This window comes from Mauremys mutica, chromosome 3 (genome assembly GCF_020497125.1).
Source record: "Mauremys mutica isolate MM-2020 ecotype Southern chromosome 3, ASM2049712v1, whole genome shotgun sequence".
Taxonomy (NCBI): Eukaryota; Metazoa; Chordata; order Testudines; family Geoemydidae; genus Mauremys; species Mauremys mutica.
The window spans coordinates 961,998-986,543 of NC_059074.1; the positions used below are offsets into that span (position 1 = coordinate 961,998).

The window sequence follows — 24,546 nt, forward strand, 5'->3', positions numbered from 1 at the left end:
TGTAGGGGCAGGAAGTGAAGAGGGAGCAGGAGCCAGGCAGCTCTCTCTGCTCCCGCTGCTCCGCTTCACTGCACATGCGCGCACACAGGCCATGCTGGGACGCGGTGCCTTAGAGAGCTGGGCTCCTGAAGAGAAAGCGGGATGTTGCTGGCGAGGCCGAGAGAAGGGGCGCGTTGAGGAGCAGGGAGATGTCAGATGTGAGGGAAGTGGAGCAAGAGGAGGGGCTAGGTGATGGGAGCAGGGACTGGGTGGGGAGAAGAGGAGAGAGGGTGAGAGCTAACTGGGACTTGGTTGGGCCACTGGCTGGGGTCAGGCTCTGGGGAGGCCAGAAGGAAGGGGCTGGAGCCTGCTGGAGAGGACAGACCTGAACCTCGCCTGGGGACTCTGAATCCAGGCTGACCCTCACTACAAACCACGTGGGGGGCAGAGTAAAGACACAGCACAGGGCTTCTGGATAGACTTAAAAATAGCAGGTGGCCCAGGCCGACACCAGAAAAAATGAGGAGGCTGGAAGTAGGCTGGAGAGGGGTTGGTTCTGAGCAGCGATGCTGGGGGGGCAGCGGGCGGGGCAGCGACGTGGAACCTGGTCCCATAGGCCAGGGCAGGGCAGGGAGCTGCAGCGGGGGCAGGCTAGGGGCAAGGAGCCTGGGGCTGTGCAGGGAGGTCCAGGGGCAGGGGTGGGTGAAGGGCAGGGCAGTGGCAAGGACCCTGGACCCATAGAGCCGGGTGGGCACCGGGCGGGGGTGGGGGGTGCAGGCCCCCGGAGCTGCAGGGGGCCGGGGGGGCACCGGGCGGGGGTGGGGGGTGCAGGCCCCAGAGCTGCAGGGGGCCGGAGGGATTTGCAGGGCGCACGGGGCAGAGGCCCCCGGAGGCCGGACCCAGGCGGCTACAGGGAGGCTGGGAGCGGGTTGCCAGGGGGCGGGGCCGGAGCGCGCGGGTTGCCAGGGGGCGGGGGCAGCGCGCGTGTTGCCAGGGGGCGTGGTCCGAGCGCGCGGGTTGGCAGGGGGCGGGGGCAGCGCGCGTGTTGCCAGGGGGCGTGGTCCGAGCGCGCGGGTTGGCAGGGAGGCTGGGAGCGGGTTGGCAGGGGGCGGGGCCGGAGCGCGCGGGTTGGCAGGGGGCGGGGGCAGCGCGCGTGTTGCTAGGGGGCGTGGTCCGAGCGCGCGGGTTGGCAGGGAGGCTGGGGGTGGGTTCGTAGGGGGCGGGGCTCGAGCGCTCTTGTTCGCAGGGGGCGGGGTCCGAGCGCGCGGGTTGGCAGGGAGTCTGGGGGCGCGTTCGCAGGGGGCGGGGGCAGCGAGCGTGTCAGCAGGGGGCGGGGCCCGGTGCTCTCCCCGCCCGAGCTCGCGCTCCGCCCCCGACGCCTCGCGCCGCGTTGCTTAGCGACGCTGGGGCCGGACCGGCCGGGCTGGGGGCGGCATGAGCCGGGCGGCGCTGGCCGAGGGGGAGCCCGAGGGGCCGGGGGAGCCGCGGGCGCGGCGCCCGTCGCTGAACTCGGAGGAGCAGGAGGAGCGGATCGCGGCCCGGCGCCTCCGCATCGCGGCCCGGCTGGAGGCCAAGCGCCGGTGAGAGCGGGGGGGCCGGGACCCCGAACCGGGCCCGGGCCGAACCCCCCGAACCGCCCCCCCCCGAACCGGGCCCGGGCCGAACCCCCCGAACCGCCCCCCCCCCCGAACCGGGCCCAGTGCGAACCGGGCCCACTGGGACTGACCAGGTAGGAGCCTCCTCTCCGGACGGAGACTGACGTGCTCCGCCAGGGCAGTGACCCCGTATTCAGTGCCAAGCTCTCATGCCATGATGGGGGGACCCCGTTATCTCCCGTCAGAGTCCGAGAGCATCTGGGTCCCTCTTCCGTCCCAGCCCTGAGCTGGTTCGCCCCTGTGGGATCTGACAGGGTCACAGAACCAGGTGGGGTGGCCCCATGGAGACCTTTCAGAGACGGAAGATGACGTGTTACTGAAGTGTTTCTCCTCCCCACGTCCCCACGCAGGGAGGCCCTCGGAGAAGATCCCGATGCGAAGAAGGCTGAGGCAGAAGAGCTGAGCAGGAGCCACAAGCAGATAGAAGAAAGCAGACAGGTTAGAACTAAGCTGTGGCAATATAGATCAACGCAGGCACGTTGATTAGGGCCAGTGACTCACATGTTTGGCTCTGTTCTCCTATTCGGGTAGCCTTTGATGTCACAGCCCAGAGTAAACCAATGGACCTGTGTGTTTTGACAGGGCAAGAACTAATGTTTGAAAAACATGTCCATATGCCAGGGAGATCTACAACCATAAGCTCATGAAAAATGTTGCTTCTGAAGCACCCAGCTTCTTCTACCTCTTCACCTTTAGGAGTTCCTGAAAACAGCCTCCTGCTTTCAACTCTGCAGCTAAAGCCAGGCAAATACACAATATACTGAGCTTCCAAGTACAAAACATGTTGTGTGATACTCTCATCACACTAAGGGTGTAGCGAAGCTAGAACCCACTGTGAAGAACTGGTCCTCATGGTGGTAACGATGATTCTTCGAGTTGATTGCCTGCAGAGAGCTGCCCTGCAGGTGATGCACATGCCTCGGGCACATTTGGTTCCTTCCTGTATATCGAGACTCTGTTGTGAGGCTCTGACGCAGTGAGGAAGGAGGGTGGGGCATGTGGGTCCATGCAGGGAGTCATCTCGAAGACCCACAGTCACCAGGGGAAATGAATCTTTTTTTCTTCTTCAGTGGACGCAGCAGGTGCACAGACTACTTGTATTTAAGTACCTAAATATGGATGTAGGAGGCAGACTTTAGACACCCTGGCTTGAAAAATGCTAGCCAGGTAGTCCTCCATTGCAATGAGTTTGGGCCTCTTTGCCTATGTGGGTTGCTCTGTCATTTTGCTGTGTTCACAGAGGCTAGCTGTGATGGAATAGGGAGGTTTGTGGGGTTGGTAGGTGAGAGCAGGGACCGTCTGTGTGCTTGGTAAGCGGAGACAGGTATGCAGCTGTAACATGAGCCTGGCCTGGGGGAGGGGAGGTCTCACCTCTGGCTGTAGCTAGACAAAGGGAGGGGGGAAAGTGGAATCAGTTTTTTCGGTTTGGAAGCTGGGTGGTGGGTCTCAGGGGATCCTAGGCTGGGATCTAAGCACCCTGAACCCCCCAGAAAGGCCAGATTGGGGGTCCTGGCCCTGAACCCAAGCTGGGCTGTATCCTGTGTTCCTGTTGTTCAATAAACCTTCTGTTTTACTCGCTGGCTGAGAGTCACTGTGAGACCAGGAAGAGGGGTGCAGGGCCGGACTCCCCCACACTCCGTGACAACTGCTCTGTCATTTTGCTGTGTTCACAGAGGCTAGCTAAGCTGCTCAATGACGGCACGCAGCTAGTGACAAATATCCAGGTGGCTGCAGACGCAAGGGAGACCCAGAGGAGGGCTGAGGAGGACGAACTCAAGCGACAGAGGTAAAAGATCCCACAGCTCTGCTGTGTCACTGGCAGGAAGATCTTTGCTCCTGTGCTAGGCCCTGAGCATCCCCTGAAAGCGCCAGCTTCGGAGCAGGGCCACCCACATGCCCATCAACTGGGGGCCTCTTTGGCAACTCACTGGCAGGCGAGAACTGGGCTTAATTTACACAAAGGAGCAAATGGCAGCCACCCTCATCTGTAATAAGCAGAGGTAGCATGGGGAAGCTGCAGGTCCCAGCATGCAATGCGGCCTGCCTGATTGGATCTGGATAGAGCATTGCATGCTGGTGTGTATAGCTTCCCCAGCCTGCACTCAGGCATGGAAGGTGATGGTGATTCCTTGTGAGAACTGTGTGGCCTGCAGGTTCTCATTTAGCCACCACCCCTGGTATAGAGGAACCAGCACTGGCCTCTCCTCTTTGGGATTGCAGTAGAGAAGCCTGGTTGTTCAGACCCATCTCTCTGCTGTGGGACTTACCAGTTGTCATGGGCAAACAAGTCCAGTGTTGCTGAATGGACCTGTGCCTCCTAAGAGCCCCCAGTCATTTTCATGGCACTCCTCAGGAACGTGCTGGTACCAGAGAGCCAGAGGATCGATACGAAATTGGGAGCCTTTCACTTGTGGGTCACTTTGGGAGGGGACCGTGTGCAGTGGTTTAGTCCTGGGCTAGTTCACTACGTGACCTGTGTCCATCTCTCGGCTGGCAGCCTTGCTGGAAGTCTCATTAGGAAAGACAAAACCCCTCAGTCCCTGGCAATGGCCCACTTGCAGGGCACGTGTGTGAGGGAAGCGTGTGCTGCTGCTGTGTGTACTGTACCTGCTCCATGGATGAATGGAGGTGTTGGGTCCCTAGTGCTGCAGATCCAGCACCTTCTGCTAATGCCAATCTTACTGGATCGGTGACAGCTGCTGGAGCTAGGCTTCCTTGGCCAAGCCTGCTGTCAGCAGTGGTAATGGTGCAGGGTGTCTGCGACGCTGGCCTCCTGACAGACCCAGCTAGCCAGACGAGCGTTTCCACAGTCAGTTTGTTCTGACCAATTTCTGCTTCTGTAATGTGCTCCCTTTGGATCCAGTGCATTCCCAGGGCTCTTGTACAGAGACCAGTCCTGCAGCCATGTTTTTAGTGTCCTCTACATACTGGCTGCAGAGTCGTCTTTGTTAGTGCATGGAGCCTGTTCAGATCAGGAGACGGAGCCAGGGATGAGCTGCAGCGGGTTCGCACGGGTTCGCGGGAACCCGTTGTTAAATTTAGCAGCCATTTTAGAACCGCTTGTTAAGGGCTGCTAAATTTAACAAAAGTTCCCGCCCACTCCTCTCCTGCTCCGCCCCCTTCTCCTCCCCCTCCCCTGCTTCCCGCGAATCAGATGTTCGCGGGAAGCCTGAACAAGCAGCATGGAGGCAGCCAGCAGGTAAGCTGGGGCGCGGAGGGGGAGGGGAGGTGCGGCTGGCTCAGCAGCTCCCGGTCCCAGACCGCGGCTCCCTCCAGCCCAGCGCCGGCCCGGGGAGTCGGGCCCCGCGGCTGCCGCCGAGCGGCCGGGCCCCGGTGCCGGCCCGGGGAGTCGGGCCGAGCGGCCGGGCCCCGGTGCCGGCCCGGCCCGGGGAGTCGGGCCGAGCGGCTCGGCCCCGGCGCCGGCCCGGCCCGGGGAGTCGGGCCGAGCGGCCGGGCCCCGGCGCCGGCCCGGCCCGGGGAGTCGGGCCGAGCGGCCGGGCCCCGGCGCCGGCCCGGCCCGGGGAGTCGGGCTGAGTGGCCGGGCCCCGGCGCCGGCCCGGCCCGGGGAGTCGGGCCGAGCGGCGCCGGTCGTGGTCCTGGCAGAGTGGACCCGGTCCCCAGGCGGTGTGGTAAGGGGGCAGGGAGGGGGTGGGTTGTGGGGGGGTGGGTAGGGGTCAGGGCAGTCAGAGGGCAGGGAACAGGGGGATTGAATGGGGGCAAGGGTCCCGGGGAGCAGTCAGGAAAGAGCAGGGTTGGATGAGGTGGTGGGGGCACTCAGGGACAGAGAGAAGGGGTAGTTGTATGGGGTAGGGGTTCTGGGGGGCCATTGAGAATGAGAGGAGGGGTTGGGTGGGGCGGCAAGGGGCAGTCAGGGGACAGGGAAGGGGGGGGATGGGTCAGGGGTCTCGGAGTGTGTGTGTTAAGGAACATGAGGGGTTGGATGGGGCACGACCCTCCCCCCACGGAGGGGGGTGGGAAGGAGGGAACCCGTTGTTAAAATTTTGGAGGGAGGAGGGATCCCGTTGTTAAAAAATTGGCAGCTCATCACTGGACGGAGCCTATCGTTAGGGCTACAGAAAAGCTTGTTGCCCCACTAAGATCTTTTCTACCCTTTGGTTTGAAACTGATTTAGTCCCTAGAACTGGTTGTCCAGGAAGACACTAACATGGCTGGAAATCTCAATGTGGACGGGGCCAAGGGCAGCCGCCAAACCCTCCGCCAGCCCCAATTGCATTATCTCCTTGTGCTGGCTGCTCTCTGCAGGATCGAGAAACTGGAGAATGAATCCAAGACTAATCAGGACAAGTTTGAAGAGATCACCTCAAAATGGGGCTCGGCCAAAGAGAAAACCATCCCGCAGGACCTGTGGGACGTGCTCAACCAGCAGCAGCAGCAGTGTGCTCTGCTCATTGAAGAGAAGAACAAGCTCATCAGCGAACTGCAGCAGGTAGGTTGCCAGAGCCAGGAGTGCGGGGTGTGTGTGTGGAGACAGCTGTGGGGCACCGAGGGACTTGCTGGAGCATGTTAATGTTAGAGAGACACTGTCCAAGAGTAAGTGACCCAGAACTGACTGTCTCTTCTCTTTGGCCAGGGTACTGTGCTACCCTACAATAACAAATCCATATACATAGGCTCAGCATGCACTCATGTCCTGGCAGTAACAGATCAGGACCCAAAAAACCTGTTCCATACTTTTCCCACCCAGATCCAACAACCCTCCAATTTCACACCAAGGGTTCTTCCCAGCAATTTGCTTCCCTCTCCTTCAGCTCCTCGATTACCCCGACTCCTCCAAGCCTTTGCACTGCTTCGAGGGGTGCGGGAAAGACGTGTCTGTATTGTAGTTTAAATTAATTACTCAGAGTTCTGTATTAATATGCCTAGTAAGGAATCTATTTGTCAAAAAACATTTCCTGAATCTTTGTTGTTGTCTGTGTTGTTACAGACGTACTTGCTGACAGGTATTATGAAATAACTGACCAAAAATAATTGAAACTGGTGTGATTATACAGTATTGTGTAATTTTGACAAATAAACTATGCAGAATTTTAAAATATTGTGTGCACTGTGACGGGTTCGGTCACAGAGACCCCCTTGGGACTGTCACCTGATGTGCTGAATTTACCTCTGAGCCCATTTTCCCAGCCAGTTGGGACTCCAGAACCCTGCCTTGCTGAGCCAGACACACTAGCCTGCTGTAGCACATCCCCAGGTCTGGTCCACATCCCCAAAGCTGCAGACTTTAACCAAAAACTGCTCAGCAGGTCACCTATCTCCAGCACCCAGACACCCAGTTCCCAGTGGGATCCAAACCCCAAATAAATCCGTTTTACTCTGTATAAAGCTTATTCAGGGTAAACTCAAAAATTGTCCGTCCTCTGTAACACTGATAGAGAGAGAGATGCACAGCTGTTTGCCCACCCCCAGGTATTAATCACTTGCTCTGGGTTTATCAATAAACAAAAGTGATGTTATTAAGTATAAAAAGTAGGATTTAAGTGGTTTCAAGACAGAACAAAGTAAGTTACCAAGCAAAATAAAACCAAACACTCAAGTCTAAGCCTAATGCATTAAGAAACCGATTACAGGTAAATCTCACCCTCAGAGATGGTCATAGAATCATAGAATCATAGAATCTCAGGGTTGGAAGGGACCTCAGGAGGTCATCTAGTCCAACCCCCTGCTCAAAGCAGGACCAAACCCAACTAAATCATCCCAGCCAGGGCTTTGTCAAGCCTGACCTTAAAAACCTCTAAGGAAGGAGATTCCACTACCTCCCTAGGTAACCCATTCCAGTTCTTCACCACCCTACTAGTGAAATAGTGTTTCCTAATATCCAACCTAGACCTCCCCCACTGCAACTTGAGACCATTGCTCCTTGTTCTGTCATCTTCTACCACTGAGAACAGTCTAGATCCATCCTCTTTGGAACCCCCTTTCAGGTAGTTGAAAGCAGCTATCAAATCCCCCCTCATTCTTCTCTTCTGCAGACTAAACAATCCCAGTTCCCTCAGCCTCTCCTCATAAGTCATGTGCTCCAGCCCCCTAATCATTTTTGTTGCCCTCCGCTGGACTCTCTCCAATTTATCCACATCCTTCTTGTAGTGTGGGGCCCAAAACTGGACACAGTACTCCAAATGAGGCCTCACCAGTGCTGAGTAGAGGGGGATGATCACATCCCTCGATCTGCTGGAAATGCCCCTACTTATACAACCCAAAATGCCATTAGCCTTCTTGGCAACAAGGGCACACTGTTGACTCATATTCAGCTTTTCGTCCACCGTAACCCCTAGGTCCTTTTCTGCAGAACTGCTACCCAGCCATTCGGTCCCTAGTCTGTAGCAGTGCATGGGATTCTTCCGTCCTAAGTGCAGGACTCTGCACTTGTCCTTGTTGAACCTCATCATATTTCTTTTGGCCCAATCCTCTAATTTGTCTAGGTCCAATAAGCTTCTTTCACAGACTAGACTCCTTCCTAGTCTGGGCCCAATCCTTTCCCCTGGTAGAGTTCGTGTTAGTTCCAGCAGGCATCTTAGGTGAAAAGCAGGGGTGTTCTCATGACTGGGCCCCCCTTTGTTCTGTTCCACCCCCTTTATATCCTTGGCGCAAGGCAGGAATCTTTTGTCTCTCTGGGTCCCCACCCTTCCTTTTAAATGGAAAAGCACCAGGGTTAAGATGGATTCCAGTATCATGTGACATGATCACGTCACTGTAAGACTTCATCCTTCATTACCCGGGCTGGCACACACCCATACAGGAAGGCTTGCAGGTAAATAAACCATTTGCAATCAATTGTCCTAGTCAATGGGAGCGCTCAAGATTCTAAACCACCATTAATGGCCCACACTTCGCATAATGACAATAGGATCTCAGAGTTATAGTTCATATTTCTAGCTTCAGATACAAGGATGATACATGCATACAAATAGGAGGAATATATTCAGTAGGTTATAACCTTTGTTATGATACCTTTCAAGAGACCTTTTGCAAAAAGCATATTCCAGTTACATCATATTCAAATTCATAAAGCATGTAGAGTGCAATGTCACATGCAGAATTTTTAATTTGTTGTTGCAGAATTTTTATTTTTTTGGCACAGAATTCCCCCCGGAGTAATCTCCCTGCCAATGCGTGATTATTCCCATAGTTTACTCTTGGGGCTTTCTAGTCCTGCCCCCTTAGTCCAGACAAGAGTTACATAGCCCAAGCATTGAGGCTTCCTCCTCCTTGCTAGCAAGTGTAGTAGATCTTCCCATCATCTCTTCTCCCTCCTAACCACTGTTCTGTTCCTCAGTTCTCTTCCCTAGTCACTTTCCATAATGTCTGAAGGGGCAGATGCAGGATATTGATTGTTAGGTTCTCTGGCTTGTGCTGAAGCTCTGCAGAGCGGCGTTTATCAGTTCAGTGTCTGCTCTTCTCCTGCAGGAGCTGAAAAGCAAAGATGACCAGTATGTGAAGGATCTCAAGAAGCAGTCAGACGACATTAACCTGCTGGTAGAGAGAATGGAGGAGCAGATCAGAAACCTAATGAAAACTTACCGTCGGGAACTCACGCAGATTGAGGTAGCAAATGGCTTCATAGCAGGATGGGAGCAAGCAGTGAATTATTCCCACAGTAAATCCACCAGGGAGTTCTCCTTAATGGAATTACCTCCGGCAAAGGGGTTTCTCGCTCATTACACTGGCATTTCAGCAACGCTGGGTTCTGGGCTGCAGTCAGATGTTTCTGTGGACCAGAGCTCTCACTTTGCCAGGTAGAAGTAAAACTGGAGATGAACGGAGCGCTGCGGTTCTGGTTATGTGATTCTGGGGTCTTTCCCTCTCTAAGTTACTGGGGATCCAGTGCAGCCCAGGTCCGTAGATGAAAAGTTGCTTCTGTGTGATGGCTGTTCATTCCCAGATGTGTAAGGCCAGAAGGGACCATGCTGATTATCTAGTCCGACCTCCTGTAGAATGCGGGCCAGAGAATTTCACCCAATGGCCCATACGTTTTGGTTGAGCTAGAGTGTATCTTTCAGTTTAATGTAGTGGCTTGTTGTGTGAGCTAGATTTCATCCTCGCACCCACGCTAAACTGTTCACAGACATCTTCCTACAAACGGAGAGAGCTAACAGCCCGCTTAACCCCAGACCCAGTCTTTATACCGGGCAACTGCTGGGTGTGGGGTGCTGTCGGGGCAATAGGGAGGGCATGTTGTTAGAGCAGCGCAATTAGAGTCCCAGGGACTAGAGTTTCCAGCCCTGCCACTGAACCCTGGTGTGACCTCAGGCACAGGGAGAGGATGCTGTGCCTATGTCTGGGTGGCACCCGGTGGCGATCTGGAGCTGGCTTCTGTCACGGAAGCCTCTTGCCATTGCTCCCAGAGCTTGGCCCGGTAAACAAGGCTCATCCAGCGTGGCGGAGCTGGCAGCAAGCTGGGAGCAGGCCTTGCGGTGTGCACGGCGACCCGCTCACAGCACTGTCTCCTCCTCAGAAAGCTTTTGAGCTGGAACGGCGAGAGCAGCTGAGCAGCAACAAGAAGAAATGGGAGCAAGCCATGCAGGCCCACAACGCCCAGGAGGTAAGGGCCCTAAGGGGAACGGTGATCAGCGAAGGAAGGCTCCTGGGCAGAGTCTCAGTCCCTGGGCCCGCTCTTGACATTGAAGAGCCTGGGGTCAGAAGGGGCCAGGTGTGGGCAGAGAGCAGGTGGGCCGAAGGGATGGTCTAGGTTAACTCGGTCCTGCCTTAGCGCAGGGGGCTGGGTAATGAATGCTTCACTCCGCCCTCCTCTTGGAGGGTTCATGCTTGCTACAGGGCAGGCGGAACTCGGCAGCCCAGCAATGCAGGGTCAGGCTGCCCTGCGCTCCCTGTCCTTATCGCTCTATACCTTGAAGAAGACACGGGAGGCTGGTGAGACCTCAGCTGGAGCACTGTGTCCACTGGGCGCCACATGCTGGGAAAGATGTGGGCAAACTGGAGCGAGACAGAACTGATAAAAGGGTTAGAAAACCTGACCTGTAGGGAAAGGTTAATAAAACTGGGCCTGTTTAGTCTTAAGAAAAGAAGATGAGGGGGGGACACCTGATAATAGTCCTCAGATCTGTTCAGGATGGAGATCGATTGTTCTCCATGTCCACTGAAGGAAGGACAAGAAGTGATGGGCTTTATCTGCAGGAGATTCATGTTAGTTGTTAGGAAAAACTCTAACTCTCAGGGTAGCTAAGCTGTGGAACAGGCTTCCAGGGGAGGTTTTGGAATCCCCATTACTGGAGGTTTGTAAGAGCAGGTTGGACAAACCCCTGTCAGGGATGGTCCAGGTTCACTTGATCCTGCCTCAGTGCAGGGGGCTGGACTAGACGACCTCGCGAGGTCCTTTCCAGGCCTACGTTGCTGTGACTCTGTGATTCTGTAACCTCAGAAAGGTGGGGCCCCCTGCAGCCACAGATCGTAACAACACCCCAGATCACACCAGCTTAGCTCTGGCCCCGGGTTTGTACACAGACTCCTTGCTGCCTGGGGCTCCTTGGTGGCTGTGATGTGCCTGGTGAAGAATCACAGCAGAGCAGGAGCAGCCGGCGTCACTTCAGGGGCCTGAAGGAAAGGGATGGAATGGGCACCCGATTAGCCTGGCTAGCAGCACATACCGGGCGGGCAGGCATTCCGGGACTAGAGCAGCTGGCTGGCTCTGTACCGCCTAGTCCAGTCACACCCACACTACACCCTGCATGCACTGTGTGTAAGGGAAAGACATAGTGTTGCACTCCTGCCTGGTTCGGTGATAGCCCGGGGTACGTTGTCCCCACTGGGCTGCTGCCTGGGAATGATCCGTATCCCTCCTTGCTTCGGACTGGCCAGGGCCGCTGGGATCCGGAAGGCTGAGCGGCCGATCAGAACCATGGTGATTCTCTGCAGTCATTTGACTCTCCTCTGGTCTCCTTCTGCCCCCAGCTGGAGAACCTGATCACCCGCATGCAGAAAGTGGAGGAGTACGAGAAGCAGCTGAATCAGCTGCGGGTGCAGGATGCTGAGGAGTACACTACCATCAAAATCCAGCTGGAGAACGACGTACAGGTGTGGAGAGCAGGGCCCTGGGGGAGCAGAGACACGACCCCACTGAGTGCATAGGGCCCACAAGGAGAACACAGCAACAGCTTTGTGCCTGTCATGGGGAAGGGACTCTTCTGTTTCAGCAGGGCTAAGCTAAATGGCTACATTTCCGCAAACTGCACAGCTTGTACTGAGACGGGAGAGACGGGCAGCAGAATCAAACTCTCAGCCTTTCTGGGCTTGGCTTCTGTGTACAAAAAGTTAACAGTAGCAACCGTCCCCCTCAGCTGGGCTACCCCTAGGGTTCCTCCCTCATGACCTCCTGAGGTCGCCACCCCGATATTCTACGATTCGATGATTGCTCAGCGTGCCCCCTAGATCCTCTCAGACAGTCACTTCCAGCTCTCTTCTCTCCAGAGCGAGTAGTGAGCCACATGTATTAGTGAGGGAGCAGTGCTTACTTGCGATCAGCACCTGCTAAGAGGGTGCGGGTTTCAAGCAAACACTGCCTGCCTCTTACAAGGATAGAAACCTTCATGCATGTTACCTTTTATCTGACTGCACTCAGGAGGGCACTTCCCTCTGGATAGATTATTCCAGAATGATCTGTGATTGTGGCTTCCTGTGAAGCCATCAGTGCTGGCCACTCAGCCGAGAGACTGAACTAGCTGGATCCCTGGTCTGCCCGGCATAGCAATTTCCATCTTCCTAAGTAACCACCATTCATATTGCAGACCTTGTGACTGAGCAGTAAAATAACCCTCTTCCTACTCATGCGTCTTCAAGTGCTTGAATGACAACATGTCCAACAGGAGGGCGGCAGAGAGGTTCTCACACCCGCCACCTGGATTGTGCGGCTTTACCTCGGACGGTAGATGCTGCCTCTTGCTGTGTGCTGCCATGACAGCTGAGGGCCCCTTAACACTCGTGCTGACATCACTTGTCTGGGGGCTGCTGGCAGGGAGTTCTGAGCCTGTGACTCTCCTTGCCAGCTGATGGAACAGGACCTACAGGGCCTGGTGCAGGGCTGTCTGTGCTGCTGCCTGAGGGGTTGGCAGGGGGTGAGGAAGCTGATGCACTCCCTGTCCATGGTACTGAGTCGGTGGGTGACAGGCTGAGTGAGGGGTTCGATAGCATGTCAGGACAGTGAATGTCGGTAGCACCTTTCTACCAAGGAGGGCTTCGTACAGGGCTTGTCCTTTAGAGAAGGAGCTTCACTGTAAGACTTCTGCACTGCCACTAGATCCTAGGGAGTCTGGCCTAGGCACCCTCTTTCTAGAGCCCCCTGGCCAGCCATGGGATGGCAGGGAGGGGCTCTGTAGTTGCAAACCTTTCCCTGTACACAACAGATGATGGCTTTTTATTTTGTTTGGAATCTCAGATCCTGGAGCAGCAGCTGCAGCAAATGAAAGCCATTTACCAGCTGAACCAGGAGAAGCTGGAATACAACTTCCAGGTGCTAAAGAAACGGGATGAGGAAAACACCATCATAAAATCCCAGCAGAAAAGGAAACTCAACCGGTAAAAGATCAGCCCAGTCGGTGTGGGGTCGGGGCAGCGCCTGCAGTTGGTGTGGGGCTCGGGCAGCGCCTGCAGTTCGTGTGGGGTCTGAGCAGCACTCTCTGGGTCAGCGTCCATGTCCTCACTGCAGCCCACAGCCCTCTCCCTGCTCCCACAAAGACTGAATATAATTGGGCTTTGCACAGGGGCTCTGTCAGCAGAGTCCTTCCCCCTCCAGGGGTGCTGCAGCCATTGGGCTGGGACGGGGGTGAGGAGTGGCCCATGTTCAGGCGCTAGGACATGCTTGCCCTTGTATGTCCGGCTCTGGCTGTGTGTATGGATTTATTTACTCCTGGGGGAATTCTGCACAGATACAGAGTTTATGTCCCCCCCAGATTTCTTTGCTTCCCCACAGAAAAATGACTTTCTGATGGGGAAGCAAAGGGAAGCCCCAAGCGCGGTCATGCGACCCTCCCCAGCAGTGTGTTCTGGGTGCCCAGGGCAGCCGGCAGAGAGGCAAATCACTGTGGGGCGGGGCCAGGACTGGGGAAGACCCGACTGGTGGCTCCTACCCTGCGCTGGGCTTAGCTGTTAGTCCCGGCTGGGCTGGGGTGGACGCGATTTCCTCTTCCCCTGCACGGCATCCGGGGCTGGGTCAGACCCACCCCCAGATTTCTCCCCTGGCTGCAGGAAGCTCTGCAAACTCCCCTGCTCACTTCCTGCACCCATCACTCCTCAGCTGCAGGGGGAGGGATCCCTGTACGGGGAGCTGCTCCCACATCTGACCAACCCCCGTGCATCCAGACCCCCCTCATCCCCAGACCCTCCCACTGAGCCTCACCCCCCTGCACTCAGACCCTTCCACCTGATGAGCCCCACTCCCCCTGCACCTGGAGCACCCCGATGAGCCACCCACACCTGGATCCCAACCCTACCAAGCCCCAACCAGCTGCACCTGGATCCCCACCCCATTGAGTCCCACTCCCCCCAGTATCTGGACCCCCATTGAACCCCCCAAACCCTGCCTGCTGAGCCCCACCCACCTTCACCTGCCCCCTCCTGCAGAGTCCCATTACTGTTGCACCCAGAACCCCTCAACAAGCCCTTGTGCATCCAGATCCCCACCCCGCCCCGGATCCCCCACTTTGCTGCTCACACCCGGATTGCCCCAGACAGAACCCTCTCAGCCCACACCTGGGTCCCTCCAGACTTGGATCTTGCCTTGCTGAGCCTGCCTGCCCACACCTGGTGCACCTGGCACAGAGGGGCAGGGCTCTGGGGTGTTTCTGGGGCAGACCCGGTCCTTGTGCTGTGTCAGGGTTGGGTGCAGCCTCACGGCTGAGTCTGTGCCCTGGGATGCGGGGTGGAGCTGCACCGTGATCTCCCACCTCTGTGCAGCCAGTGGCTTGTGCTCCCCAAGGCCAGGCTGGAGCCCCCACATTTATCTGACAAATAAAATTTGCAGAATTTTAAAATATTGGGTGCAGAATTTTAATCTTCTTGGTGCAGAATTTTTACTGTTTTGGCACAGAATGCCCTGGGGAGTAATTTGTTGTTGTTACCAGCCTGCCCTCCTCCTCAGGCTGCATGACGTGCTCAACGCCTTGAGAATGAAGCTGGCCAAACAGATAAAGCAATTCCAGGAGGAGAACCAGACCCTGACGGCCGACTACAAGCGCATCGTGGAGCAGTACAAGGATCTGCAGAGAACGATGAGGTACGGTGTGTCCTGGAGGCGCGGACTCTCTTTGAGTGGGGCACTTGAGGGCAGCTTGCCAGGACCCAGGGCCTCCTCAGAGAGCGGATAGCAGCCACCCTCCCCTGGCTGCTTGGCTCAGGGTGGAGCATTGCTGGGCAGCCTGTAGCTGTGGGGAGAGGGTTAATCGCGGAAGCCTGTGACTCAGCACTGTCAGGGGGCGTCTGAGCCACAGGGGGACCCCGTGGTCCAGAGCGTGGAATGCTGCCTGGGGCAAGCCTGAGTCACAGGCAGGGGCCTTTCCCCGCTCTGCAGACACTTTGCCGTCGTCGATGCCCAGAAGTTCCTGGAGGTCTGGCTGATGAACGAGGAGGAAGCCAAAGGGCTGATGTGGAAAGCCCTCGAGGCCGATCGCATCATTCACACCCAGCAGCTGGGGCTGCCCTGGGTGGAGCCTGACTACTGGTTCCTGGACAACGTGGGCCCCATCGTGCACCGCAAGGCCATCAGATCTGCCAGCAAGCTGGCCCAGGAGGTGATGGCATTAACAGGTGGGATACGTGGCGTCTGTAGTTCCCCGAGGATCTCAAAGCCCTTCCCATGCTCTGATTGCTGACACCTCCCTGCACCCCATCCCGGAGGAGGAGGCTGAGGCCCAGAGGGGTTCAGTGACTTTCCAGGAGGGCTCAGTGAGTCGTTACGAGCTGGGGATAAAACTACCTGGCCCCCAAATCTCAGTGCTGTGCTCTGCTTTGCCTCTCCGGGGCGTGGAAGGAAAGCAAAGGGACCTGTCGTCATTGTAAAACCCCTGGGACCGCCAGACCAGATCTCTCTCTAAGGACATGCACCTCTGCCCGCTGGCCGACGCTGGGGTGGTCACAGCCAGCCCTGCACCTTTTCTGCAAATCCAGTTTTAAAATGGAAATTCCTCTACCCCCAACGCCCCTGCTCCTCATTGTCTCCAGCTGCTAGAGACCAGTGCAATGACAGCCGCACCTGCTGCTGTGAACTGCTTGCTGAGGTTTGCATCAGCTGCTGAAGTGGTAACCACACGATATGGCTGGCACTGCTTCCAAACAGGCCTCCCAGCAGCTCCCCTTGCATGGCTCTCTGTCCAACAGCTCTGAATAGATTCCTGTGCCGATTCCCCGGGGTGGTGACCTGTGCCAGGGGAGGAGCGCAGCAGGTGACGCGCGTCTTCTGAGCTTCCCTCTCCCCTTGTGCTTCAGAAAGCAGCCAGCAGGAAGAGGAGGAAGGTGCTGTGGAGGAAGGTAGAAAAGAGGCTGGAGAGGAAGTTAAGCCTCCCCGGCACATCTCGGTGAAGTCTGTCAAACACATCCTGGAGCTCCTGTGCGACGAGTCGGTGAGTTGGGCCACCCTGGCCAGCTCCAACCGCAGGAGGCTCTGTGCGGGAGACAATGTCGGCCCTTAGCTGGGCTGCTCCTTCGCAGACCAGCTTCTTGGATCTGAGGATTGTCTTCATTTCCTCCCCCTGCCCACCCGGCTTCCAAAGCGTTCAAACACCACCCGGTCTGGGGACAGGTCCCCGTGCTTTCTACAGCAGCACCCGGCACAGTGAGCCCGCGATCTTCCACCTGAGCATGCAGCATCTCTGCTGCAGAATGTGTGTGTGAGGGGAGATGCTGACGTGTGTTTGGTGCCACCTGCCTGCCACACCTTGGGGGAGGGGGTAGAACGGGGCTGGTGCAATAAGGGATACATCGAAATAGCAATTGGCTAAGCTGCATTTGCAACAGCATGTAGGGAGCTAAACACGTCCTGGGGAGTGTCCTATGGATCGGCAGGGTCAGACAGCTGTTGCCCCATGGCACGAGCCCCAGGAGATCTGGTATCCTAGTGTGAATTGAAACACTTGTGAACGTCTTCCTGTGATTGCCTTCCAAGGGCTTCCTGATAGAGAGCAAGCTGCTGGGACTCCTGCAGCCCCTGGAGAGGCACGAGCGCTCCCTGATGAGGCTGGACGCAATCTTTGCGGTTAGTTGGGCATCTCGCGCAGAGCACATGCAGGAACACACCCCAGAGCCAGCCCCAGTGTGCTGGGGAAGGAGTATGGCGCCCACGGGCTGAGAGCTGCTGCTGGATGATGCAGCTCCACAGGGGCGGACCTGCTGAGACGCTGCCTTTAGAAGCATGTCACCTGCAAGGGGGGGAAGGGAGGAGGGGCATGGCCCGTGCACAGGTGACTTCCCTAGGACTCAGCGGGGCCATCTTGTGTGCTCTGGTGCCGGAGTTTAGCTGGGGGAGGGGCGGGGGGGAGGCTCCCTTCCCAAGAGGGATTGAAAGGCAGAAGGAATAAGAGATGGGACGTGCCTGAAGCCGGTTCCTCCCTTTGCCACCCCTAGTGCCGTCAGCTCCCGCTCCCCTGGCACTCCCCCCTCGCTCCCACTGATCCCCCATCCCCAATACACTCCTGGGCCTTCCGGCTCCCACCCTGTCCTGTGTCGTTCCCAGTACAGCCCTCCATTCCCCCCTGCAGCTAGCCCTGCCACTGCCACTAAGACTCCCTTCCCGCCGGGGCCTACCCTCTTGAGGTCCATTGTGGCCACCACCCTTTTGCCTGAAGAGAGCTGGGCTCCTCTCCCCTTATTTGGGAAGAGGGATGGGTTTGGAGCTGCGTGACGTCCTCTCTTTCCCCGGGGAAGCATGGGCTGCTGCAGGGCTCCCGGTGTCTGACATCTCACTGAGACAGACCAAGATTGTGATCTGAACCTGGTCCTTCCCTTGCCCCTGCTGAGCACTGCTGCTGGCTCTGCACTGGGAAGAGAAGGGCTGGGAATTCAGCTTAGGACCCCGGGCCGCTCCTCTAAAGGAAGCGGGAAGGGACCAGAGCAACATCTCGGAGTCCCAGCTGCCACCCGACCTGCTGTTTCTCTGCCTTTCGCCAGGCCCTCGACATTGACAATGAAGACGACGTGTATGCGCTGGTGGATTTCTTCTTGAAGTTCAAAGCCCAGCAGGTCGGCTCCAGCCAGGTACGATGAACGTGGGCGTCGCGGGATGAGAGCCCGCAGCCCTGGGAGGAGATGGGGCTTGGAAAGCTCCTCGCTGGGGGCGGGAGTTGGTGTCGCTCTTATCAAGAGAACGGGCGTGGTCCAGCGGCTGCAGCCGTTGAAATGGGAGAGGTCTACGCTGTTTCCACCAGTGCTGAGTTTGGCTCCCACGCCCCTGTGTTTTGTGCCCAGTAAATACAGATGTCACTGAACCAGGGCTCCGGATGGCTGGAAGCCTCCCGGGTTTGCAGTTCAGGGTAGAGGTGCTGTGGGCTGGGGGGAGCGTGAACGGGTTAGCTGTAGTTGGCTGGAATTCACTCCTGGCGCGTGTGGCTGCCGTGCAGGGCAAGGAGTGGGCAGAGGAGCAGGTCCCTGAAGAACTCGCTGTGGATGCAGCAGACAGCGATGAGGGATCCGCTGCCCTGCAGGAGGAAGGCACGGCCCATCAGAGCTCGGCAGCATCGCCGTCCTCTGTGCTCTTCCATCCCGATGACGTCCTCAAGGCCCTCAAAGCATTTGTCCTGGACTTCCAGAAGCCGAGGTGAGGCTGGGCCGTGAGCAGAGCGCGTTAGCTGGGAATGGGGTGGGGGGCTGGTTGGGAATACGAGGAGCAGGAGAGAACGGGCTGCAGGAGTAGCCCCTTGATCCGAGCGTGTGAACTGGAGGAGGGGCAAGGCACGGGAACCGCGGGAGTGAGGCTGGGAGAGCAGCGGGAGAGGGGCATCTGGGCTGGGGATTGGCTGCCAGGGCACTGGGCGGGTTTGCTGGGCTACAGAGGTTGGGCTGATCTGCTCAGCAGCAGAAAGGTCCCCGCCGTCTCCCCCCGGCACAACTGGTTTCTGGCGGCGACGTTGACAAGAGGTGGGGCAGGGTGGGTTCCCCACGGTGCATGGGGTTCACTCTGCGTAGCACAGCTGTGCGGTGGGGAGCAGGTTGGATTGCGTGGGGCAGGGTGGCTTCCCCACGGCGCGTGGGGTTCACTCTGCGTGGCACAGCTGTGCGGTGGGGAGCAGGTTGGATTGCGTGGGGCAGGGTGGGTTCCCCATGGCGCGTGGGGTTCACTCTGCGTGGCACAGCTGTGCGGTGGGGGGCAGGTTGGATTGCGTGGGGCAGGGTGGGTTCCCCACGGCGCGTGGGGTTCACTCTGCGTGGCACAGCTGTGCGGTGGGGAGCAGGTTGGATTGCGTGGGGCAGGGTGGGTTCCCCACGGCGCGTGGGGTTCACTCTGCGTGGGACAGCTGTGCGGTGGGGGGCAGGTTGGATTGCGTGGGGCAGGGTGGGTTCCCCACGGCGCGTGGGGTTCACTCTGCGTGGGACAGCTGTGCGGTGGGGAGCAGGTTGGATTGCGTGGGGCAGGGTGGGTTCCCCACGGCGCGTGGGGTTCACTCTGCGTGGCACAGCTGTGCGGTGGGGAGCAGGTTGGATTGCGTGGGGCAGGGTGGGTTCCCCACGGCGCGTGGGGTTCACTCTGCGTGGCACAGCTGTGCGGTGGGGAGCAGGTTGGATTGCGTGGGGCAGGGTGGGTTCCCCACGGCGCGTGGGGTTCACTCTGCGTGGCACAGCTGGGCGGTGGGGAGCAGGTTGGATTGCGTGGGGCAGGGTGGGTTCCCCACGGCGCGTGGGGTTCACTCTGCGTGGCACAGCTGGGCGGTGGGGAGCAGGTTGGATTGCGTGGGGCAGGGTGGGTTCCCCACGGCGCGTGGGGTTCACTCTGCGTGGCACAGCTGGGCGGTGGGGAGCAGGTTGGATTGCGTGGGGCAGGGTGGGTTCCCCCCGGCGCGTGGGGTTCACTCTGCGTGGCACAGCTGGGCGGTGGGGGGCAGGTTGGATTGCGTGGGGCAGGGTGGGTTCCCCCCGGCGCGTGGGGTTCACTCTGCGTGGCACAGCTGGGCGGTGGGGGGCAGGTTGGATTGCGTGGGGCAGGGTGGGTTCCCCACGGCGCGTGGGGTTCACTCTGCGTGGCACAGCTGGGCGGTGGGGAGCAGGTTGGATTGCGTGGGGCAGGGTGGGTTCCCCACGGCGCGTGGGGTTCACTCTGCGTGGCACAGCTGTGCGATGGGGAGCAGGTTGGATTGCGTGGGGCAGGGTGGGTTCCCCACGGCGCGTGGGGTTCACTCTGCGTGGCACAGCTGGGCGGTGGGGAGCAGGTTGGATTGCGTGGGGCAGGGTGGGTTCCCCACGGCGCGTGGGGTTCACTCTGCGTGGCACAGCTGGGCGGTGGGGAGCAGGTTGGATTGCGTGGGGCAGGGTGGGTTCCCCCCGGCGCGTGGGGTTCACTCTGCGTGGCACAGCTGGGCGGTGGGGGGCAGGTTGGATTGCGTGGGGCAGGGTGGGTTCCCCCCGGCGCGTGGGGTTCACTCTGCGTGGCACAGCTGGGCGGTGGGGAGCAGGTTGGATTGCGTGGGGCAGGGTGGGTTCCCCCGGGCGCGTGGGGTTCACTCTGCGTGGCACAGCTGGGCGGTGGGGAGCAGGTTGGATTGCGTGGGGCAGGGTGGGTTCCCCACGGCGCGTGGGGTTCACTCTGCGTGGCACAGCTGGGCGGTGGGGGGCAGGTTGGATTGCGTGGGGCAGGGTGGGTTCCCCACGGCGCGTGGGGTTCACTCTGCGTGGCACAGCTGGGCGGTGGGGGGCAGGTTGGATTGCGTGGGGCAGGGTGGGTTCCCCACGGCGCGTGGGGTTCACTCTGCGTGGCACAGCTGGGCGGTGGGGAGCAGGTTGGATTGCGTGGGGCAGGGTGGGTTCCCCACGGCGCGTGGGGTTCACTCTGCGTGGCACAGCTGTGCGATGGGGAGCAGGTTGGATTGCGTGGGGCAGGGTGGGTTCCCCACGGCGCGTGGGGTTCACTCTGCGTGGCACAGCTGGGCGGTGGGGAGCAGGTTGGATTGCGTGGGGCAGGGTGGGTTCCCCACGGCGCGTGGGGTTCACTCTGCGTGGCACAGCTGGGCGGTGGGGAGCAGGTTGGATTGCGTGGGGCAGGGTGGGTTCCCCACGGCGCGTGGGGTTCACTCTGCGTGGCACAGCTGGGCGGTGGGGGGCAGGTTGGATTGCGTGGGGCAGGGTGGGTCACCCCCCGGCGCGTGGGGTTCACTCTGCGTGGCACAGCTGGGCGGTGGGGAGCAGGTTGGATTGCGTGGGGCAGGGTGGGTTCCCCACGGCGCGTGGGGTTCACTCTGCGTGGCACAGCTGTGCGGTGGGGGGCAGGTTGGATTGCGTGGGGCAGGGTGGGTTCCCCACGGCGCGTGGGGTTCACTCTGCGTGGCACAGCTGGGCGGTGGGGGGCAGGTTGGATTGCGTGGGGCAGGGTGGGTTCCCCCCGGCGCGTGGGGTTCACTCTGCGTGGCACAGCTGTGCGGTGGGGGGCAGGTTGGATTGCGTGGGGCAGGGTGGGTTCCCCACGGCGCGTGGGGTTCACTCTGCGTGGCACAGCTGTGCGGTGGGGGGCAGGTTGGATTGCGTGGGGCAGGCAGACGTGAGGAGAGGAGCCTGTTGCCGCCAGCAGAGAGCCGTGAGGCTACGCCGGCGCTGCCCCAGGCAGTGGCCCCTCCTTTCAGACCTGGCTGGGTGACTGAAAGGCTGGGCAGAGCGGTGCCCTGAGCCCAGGGCTCCTCTCTCTGCCCCGTAGGGACAAGCGGCCGCAGCTGAAGAAGGTGTTGGAGGAACGGGACGACTCCAAGGACTCTGAGTATTGGGAGGCCCTGGCTCACGTCATCCCAGAGCCAAAGCTGAAGGTTTGGGACGCGCTGGAGGCGGCGTTGGAGAAATACTAGTAAGTGCCCCAGCCAGGGGCCCCCAACCATCCCACCCACGGGTGTGAGGGCACCAGGCCTGGCAGTGCTGATGGGGCTTGTCATTAGAGACGTGCTGCAGACACCAGCCCTCTGGGCCGCTTGCCCCCCCAGCTGACAGTGCACACCTGGGGGGCTTGTCTTCACGTGCCCTGAGGGCTCAGTGCCTGTACAAAGGGTTAACTGGCCATTAATTAACTCCAGTGCAGTCCCCTGCCCCAGCGCTGCTTCCTGGCCCAAGATCCCTTGCTGGGCAGTGGCTGGAGGTAGGGTGACCCCTGCTGGTGGGATAGGAGAAGATCAGTTTCTTGTATGTGTTTGATTCGTGTGTGGCTCTTTCCCATCCCTGAGTGCTCTGTAAATGACCAGAGCGTGACAGACCCCTTCCCAGCCCCTGGGCCCCCTGCAGTCAGCGGGGACCGTGCTGTGTTCGTGGCGTTCTCCGGGTGCGCTCAGCCGCGGAGGGCGAGCTGGGGAGAACCCAGCATCCAACTGAAACGCCAGGGGCCATTTGTGGGCACCACAATCAGTTTAGCCAGGTGGGGGCACCGCTCGCCCCCCGCTCTTGAGAAAAACAGGGCCACAGCTGTACGTGTGAAACGCAGAGGGTGCATTAAAAGCCCCCAGGCCCACGAGGAAGACACGCTGCTGTCGGGAGGTTTCACCCATTTCCCTTCTTTGTGAAGCTCTGTGCTGAGCCAGCGGTCGAAGCTGCTCACAGATCTTGACGGGCTCCAGCAGCAGAACACGGAGCTGCACATGCTGCTGCATCAGTACCTCACCTCCAAGGTGAGTGGCAGAGCCGGTGCCGCTCTGGGACAGGGGCCCAGGGCCTCTGGGGGCGTCACTCACTGACGGGAGCGCTTATTGCTAAGGGTGCCAGAGGCCCTGCATGGCAGCTGCCCCCATGGCCCTGTGGCAGCGAGGGGAGGTGATGCAGGGTGTAGCCTCGCGGGCTGCAGGCAAGCAGAAGAGGTGGTTTCCGAGCTGTGGGAGGTGAAACAGACTGGTCCTTGGGGCTGCAGCCAGGGCCTACCCGTGCATCCTCTGCCAGCCAAGGCAGGCAAGTGGAGGGGTGGAGAGATGCCAGGGGATGGGCCTAGGGCCAGCAGAGGGTTGTATAGTGGGGTGGGCCCAGCAGAGACCTCTCCAGGGGGTGAAGTGGTGGCGTGTGTGCAGAGAGAGGAGGCCGTTGGGCCAGATGAGCAGAGCAGGAGAGAGAAACCAACCCCGCAGTGTTTGGGCTGAGATGGGCAAAGGGCCCTAGGTCCCCAGTGTGCAGGCTTAGCGAAGGTGCCAGGTTGGGGGCGGGGGGGGGGGCATGCAGTACGTCCCTTATTGTTCCACGACGTGAGTATTCAGGGCTGGGAATCCGGTGCACTCGCTGGACACGGGGAGGAAAGGTGGGGATGGGCAGGGGACACTCACTGTCTGAGCCCTGCTGAGCGGCAGTCACCTCCCGTGGGAACGGGGAGCCCCAGTACTAGAGCCCGCCTGGACCCGGCAGGGGAAGAGAGCAGCTCATCTCCCCCCCACGGCTAGGAACCGGAGTGTAACACCAGCAGGCAGAGGGCAGTGGCACCACGTCCCCGCCCAGCGTGAGGGCCCCGGGGACTCTTCCAAGCCGGTGGGTGTGCTGTGCCCCCCAGAGCACCGTCACCCTCACTGTGGCCTCGGCTTGTCCCGGCGCAGGTGAACGAGGAGCTGCTGATTCCACCCACCCACGTGATAGAGCTGATGCCACCGTGACCGTCAGGGGGCCGGGAGCCCTGGCAGGCAGCGTGAGACCGTTGCCGTACGTCCCTACCCACGAGCCCTCGGTGCCGGACCCGGGGCAGTCTCTGGATGGCAGCGGCTGGAATAAACCCCCCTTTAAACCAGCCGGGCTGCGGGGTGTGATTGCTCAGGAGACACGCTGCCCTCTGGGATGATGCCAGGGCTGGCTGCCCTCTCACAGAGCAGCAGGCCCTCAGGCTGGCAGGGGGGTGCCCCTCGCTGTCTCTGCTACCTGGATGCTGAGAGCTGGGCTGGCCCATTTCCCTCCCCCCGTCTCCCATCTGTTTCCGGGGCAGCAGTCAGTGCCTGACAGGAGAACACACCCAGGGATGATAAGGCCAATTACTTCGGGCTCCCCAAATCCCTGCCCAGCCCCCCCACCTTAGCCCACCAAGCACCCCACCCTGCTCCGCCTCTTGATCAGCCCTGCCCCCGTGCACCCTCCCGCCCAGCCCTGGGGTCAGCCCTGGTCTCCCGCAGTGGGGCTGGCAGGTGGCCATGTTGGGGGGGGGGGCGAGTTTATGTTATGTTAGGCTGAGTGGTGGGCCCTGCACTGGAGTCCAAAGGGCGCATGGGAACAGTGCGCAGACAACACCCATCACCCCCCTGCCGCGTGAAGTAACAGCCGCAACCTGGAGACGCACACAGGGCCCGGCATGGCCCAGCCCAGGGATGTGTTGTGCAAGATGCACGTGCATTGCACGGCTGGGGAGAGCACGTCCCTGCTTCACTAACTGACACAGCTCAGTCCCACGGGGGCCCCTTCCCCCACACGAGCTGACAGGACGCCCCCCCCCCCACAGCAATGGCCGGGGGCAGGGCAGTGTGTGTGGCTGGGCCTGTGCTTAGCGACTATGGGGTGTGTGAGAGCATGATCTGCTGGGGAAACTGAGGCACTGAGCGTTGGTGACATGTCCAGGCTCACGCGCCAGGCGGTCTAGGGGCAAGTCCTGGCTGGGTGTAAGTGCTAAACTCGCCCCAAAGACCTGCTGGCTGCTCCTCTGCCCGCAGCCCAGGCCTGCCTGCTTCGCTAAGCCACCCGCCCAGGCTACCCCCAGGAGCTGTGCTGGTTACTGGGGGCTGCCCAAGTGAGACTGGTACACCCCACCCCCACCCCC

General features: G+C 59.5%; 1 protein-coding gene across 2 annotated transcripts; it reads left to right on the forward strand.

The window, feature by feature from the left end:
* Positions 1–1,359: 1,359 nt before the first annotated feature.
* On the forward strand, positions 1,360–23,518 carry LOC123365760 (dynein regulatory complex protein 1-like). 2 transcript variants are annotated; one of them, XM_045008628.1, is made up of 17 exons: positions 1,361–1,559; positions 1,985–2,072; positions 3,308–3,420; positions 5,898–6,081; positions 9,060–9,197; positions 10,108–10,194; positions 11,562–11,684; positions 13,042–13,181; positions 14,743–14,877; positions 15,172–15,407; positions 16,086–16,219; positions 16,762–16,851; positions 17,763–17,849; positions 18,212–18,408; positions 21,490–21,633; positions 22,339–22,441; positions 23,345–23,518. In XM_045008628.1, the coding sequence occupies exons 1-17, from the start codon at positions 1,414–1,416 to the stop codon at positions 23,399–23,401; spliced, it is 2,202 nt and encodes a 733-aa protein (XP_044864563.1). In that variant the 5' UTR covers positions 1,361–1,413; the 3' UTR covers positions 23,402–23,518. The 2 variants fall into 2 exon arrangements, with proteins under 2 accessions (XP_044864564.1, XP_044864563.1); XM_045008629.1 differs by lacking the exons at positions 3,308–3,420; positions 5,898–6,081 and having other exon boundaries at positions 1,360–1,559.
* Positions 23,519–24,546: the final 1,028 nt, after the last annotated feature.

Coding starts and splice junctions, on each gene's coding strand:
- LOC123365760 (XM_045008628.1), top strand. CDS start 1,414: ATGAGCCGGGCGGCGCTGGCCGAGGGGGAGCCCGAGGGGCCGGGGGAG. Junction 16,852..17,762: donor GGCTGGACGCAATCTTTGCG/GTTAGTTGGGCA, acceptor GCCTTTCGCCAG/GCCCTCGACATTGACAATGA. Junction 18,409..21,489: donor CTGGACTTCCAGAAGCCGAG/GTGAGGCTGGGC, acceptor TCTGCCCCGTAG/GGACAAGCGGCCGCAGCTGA.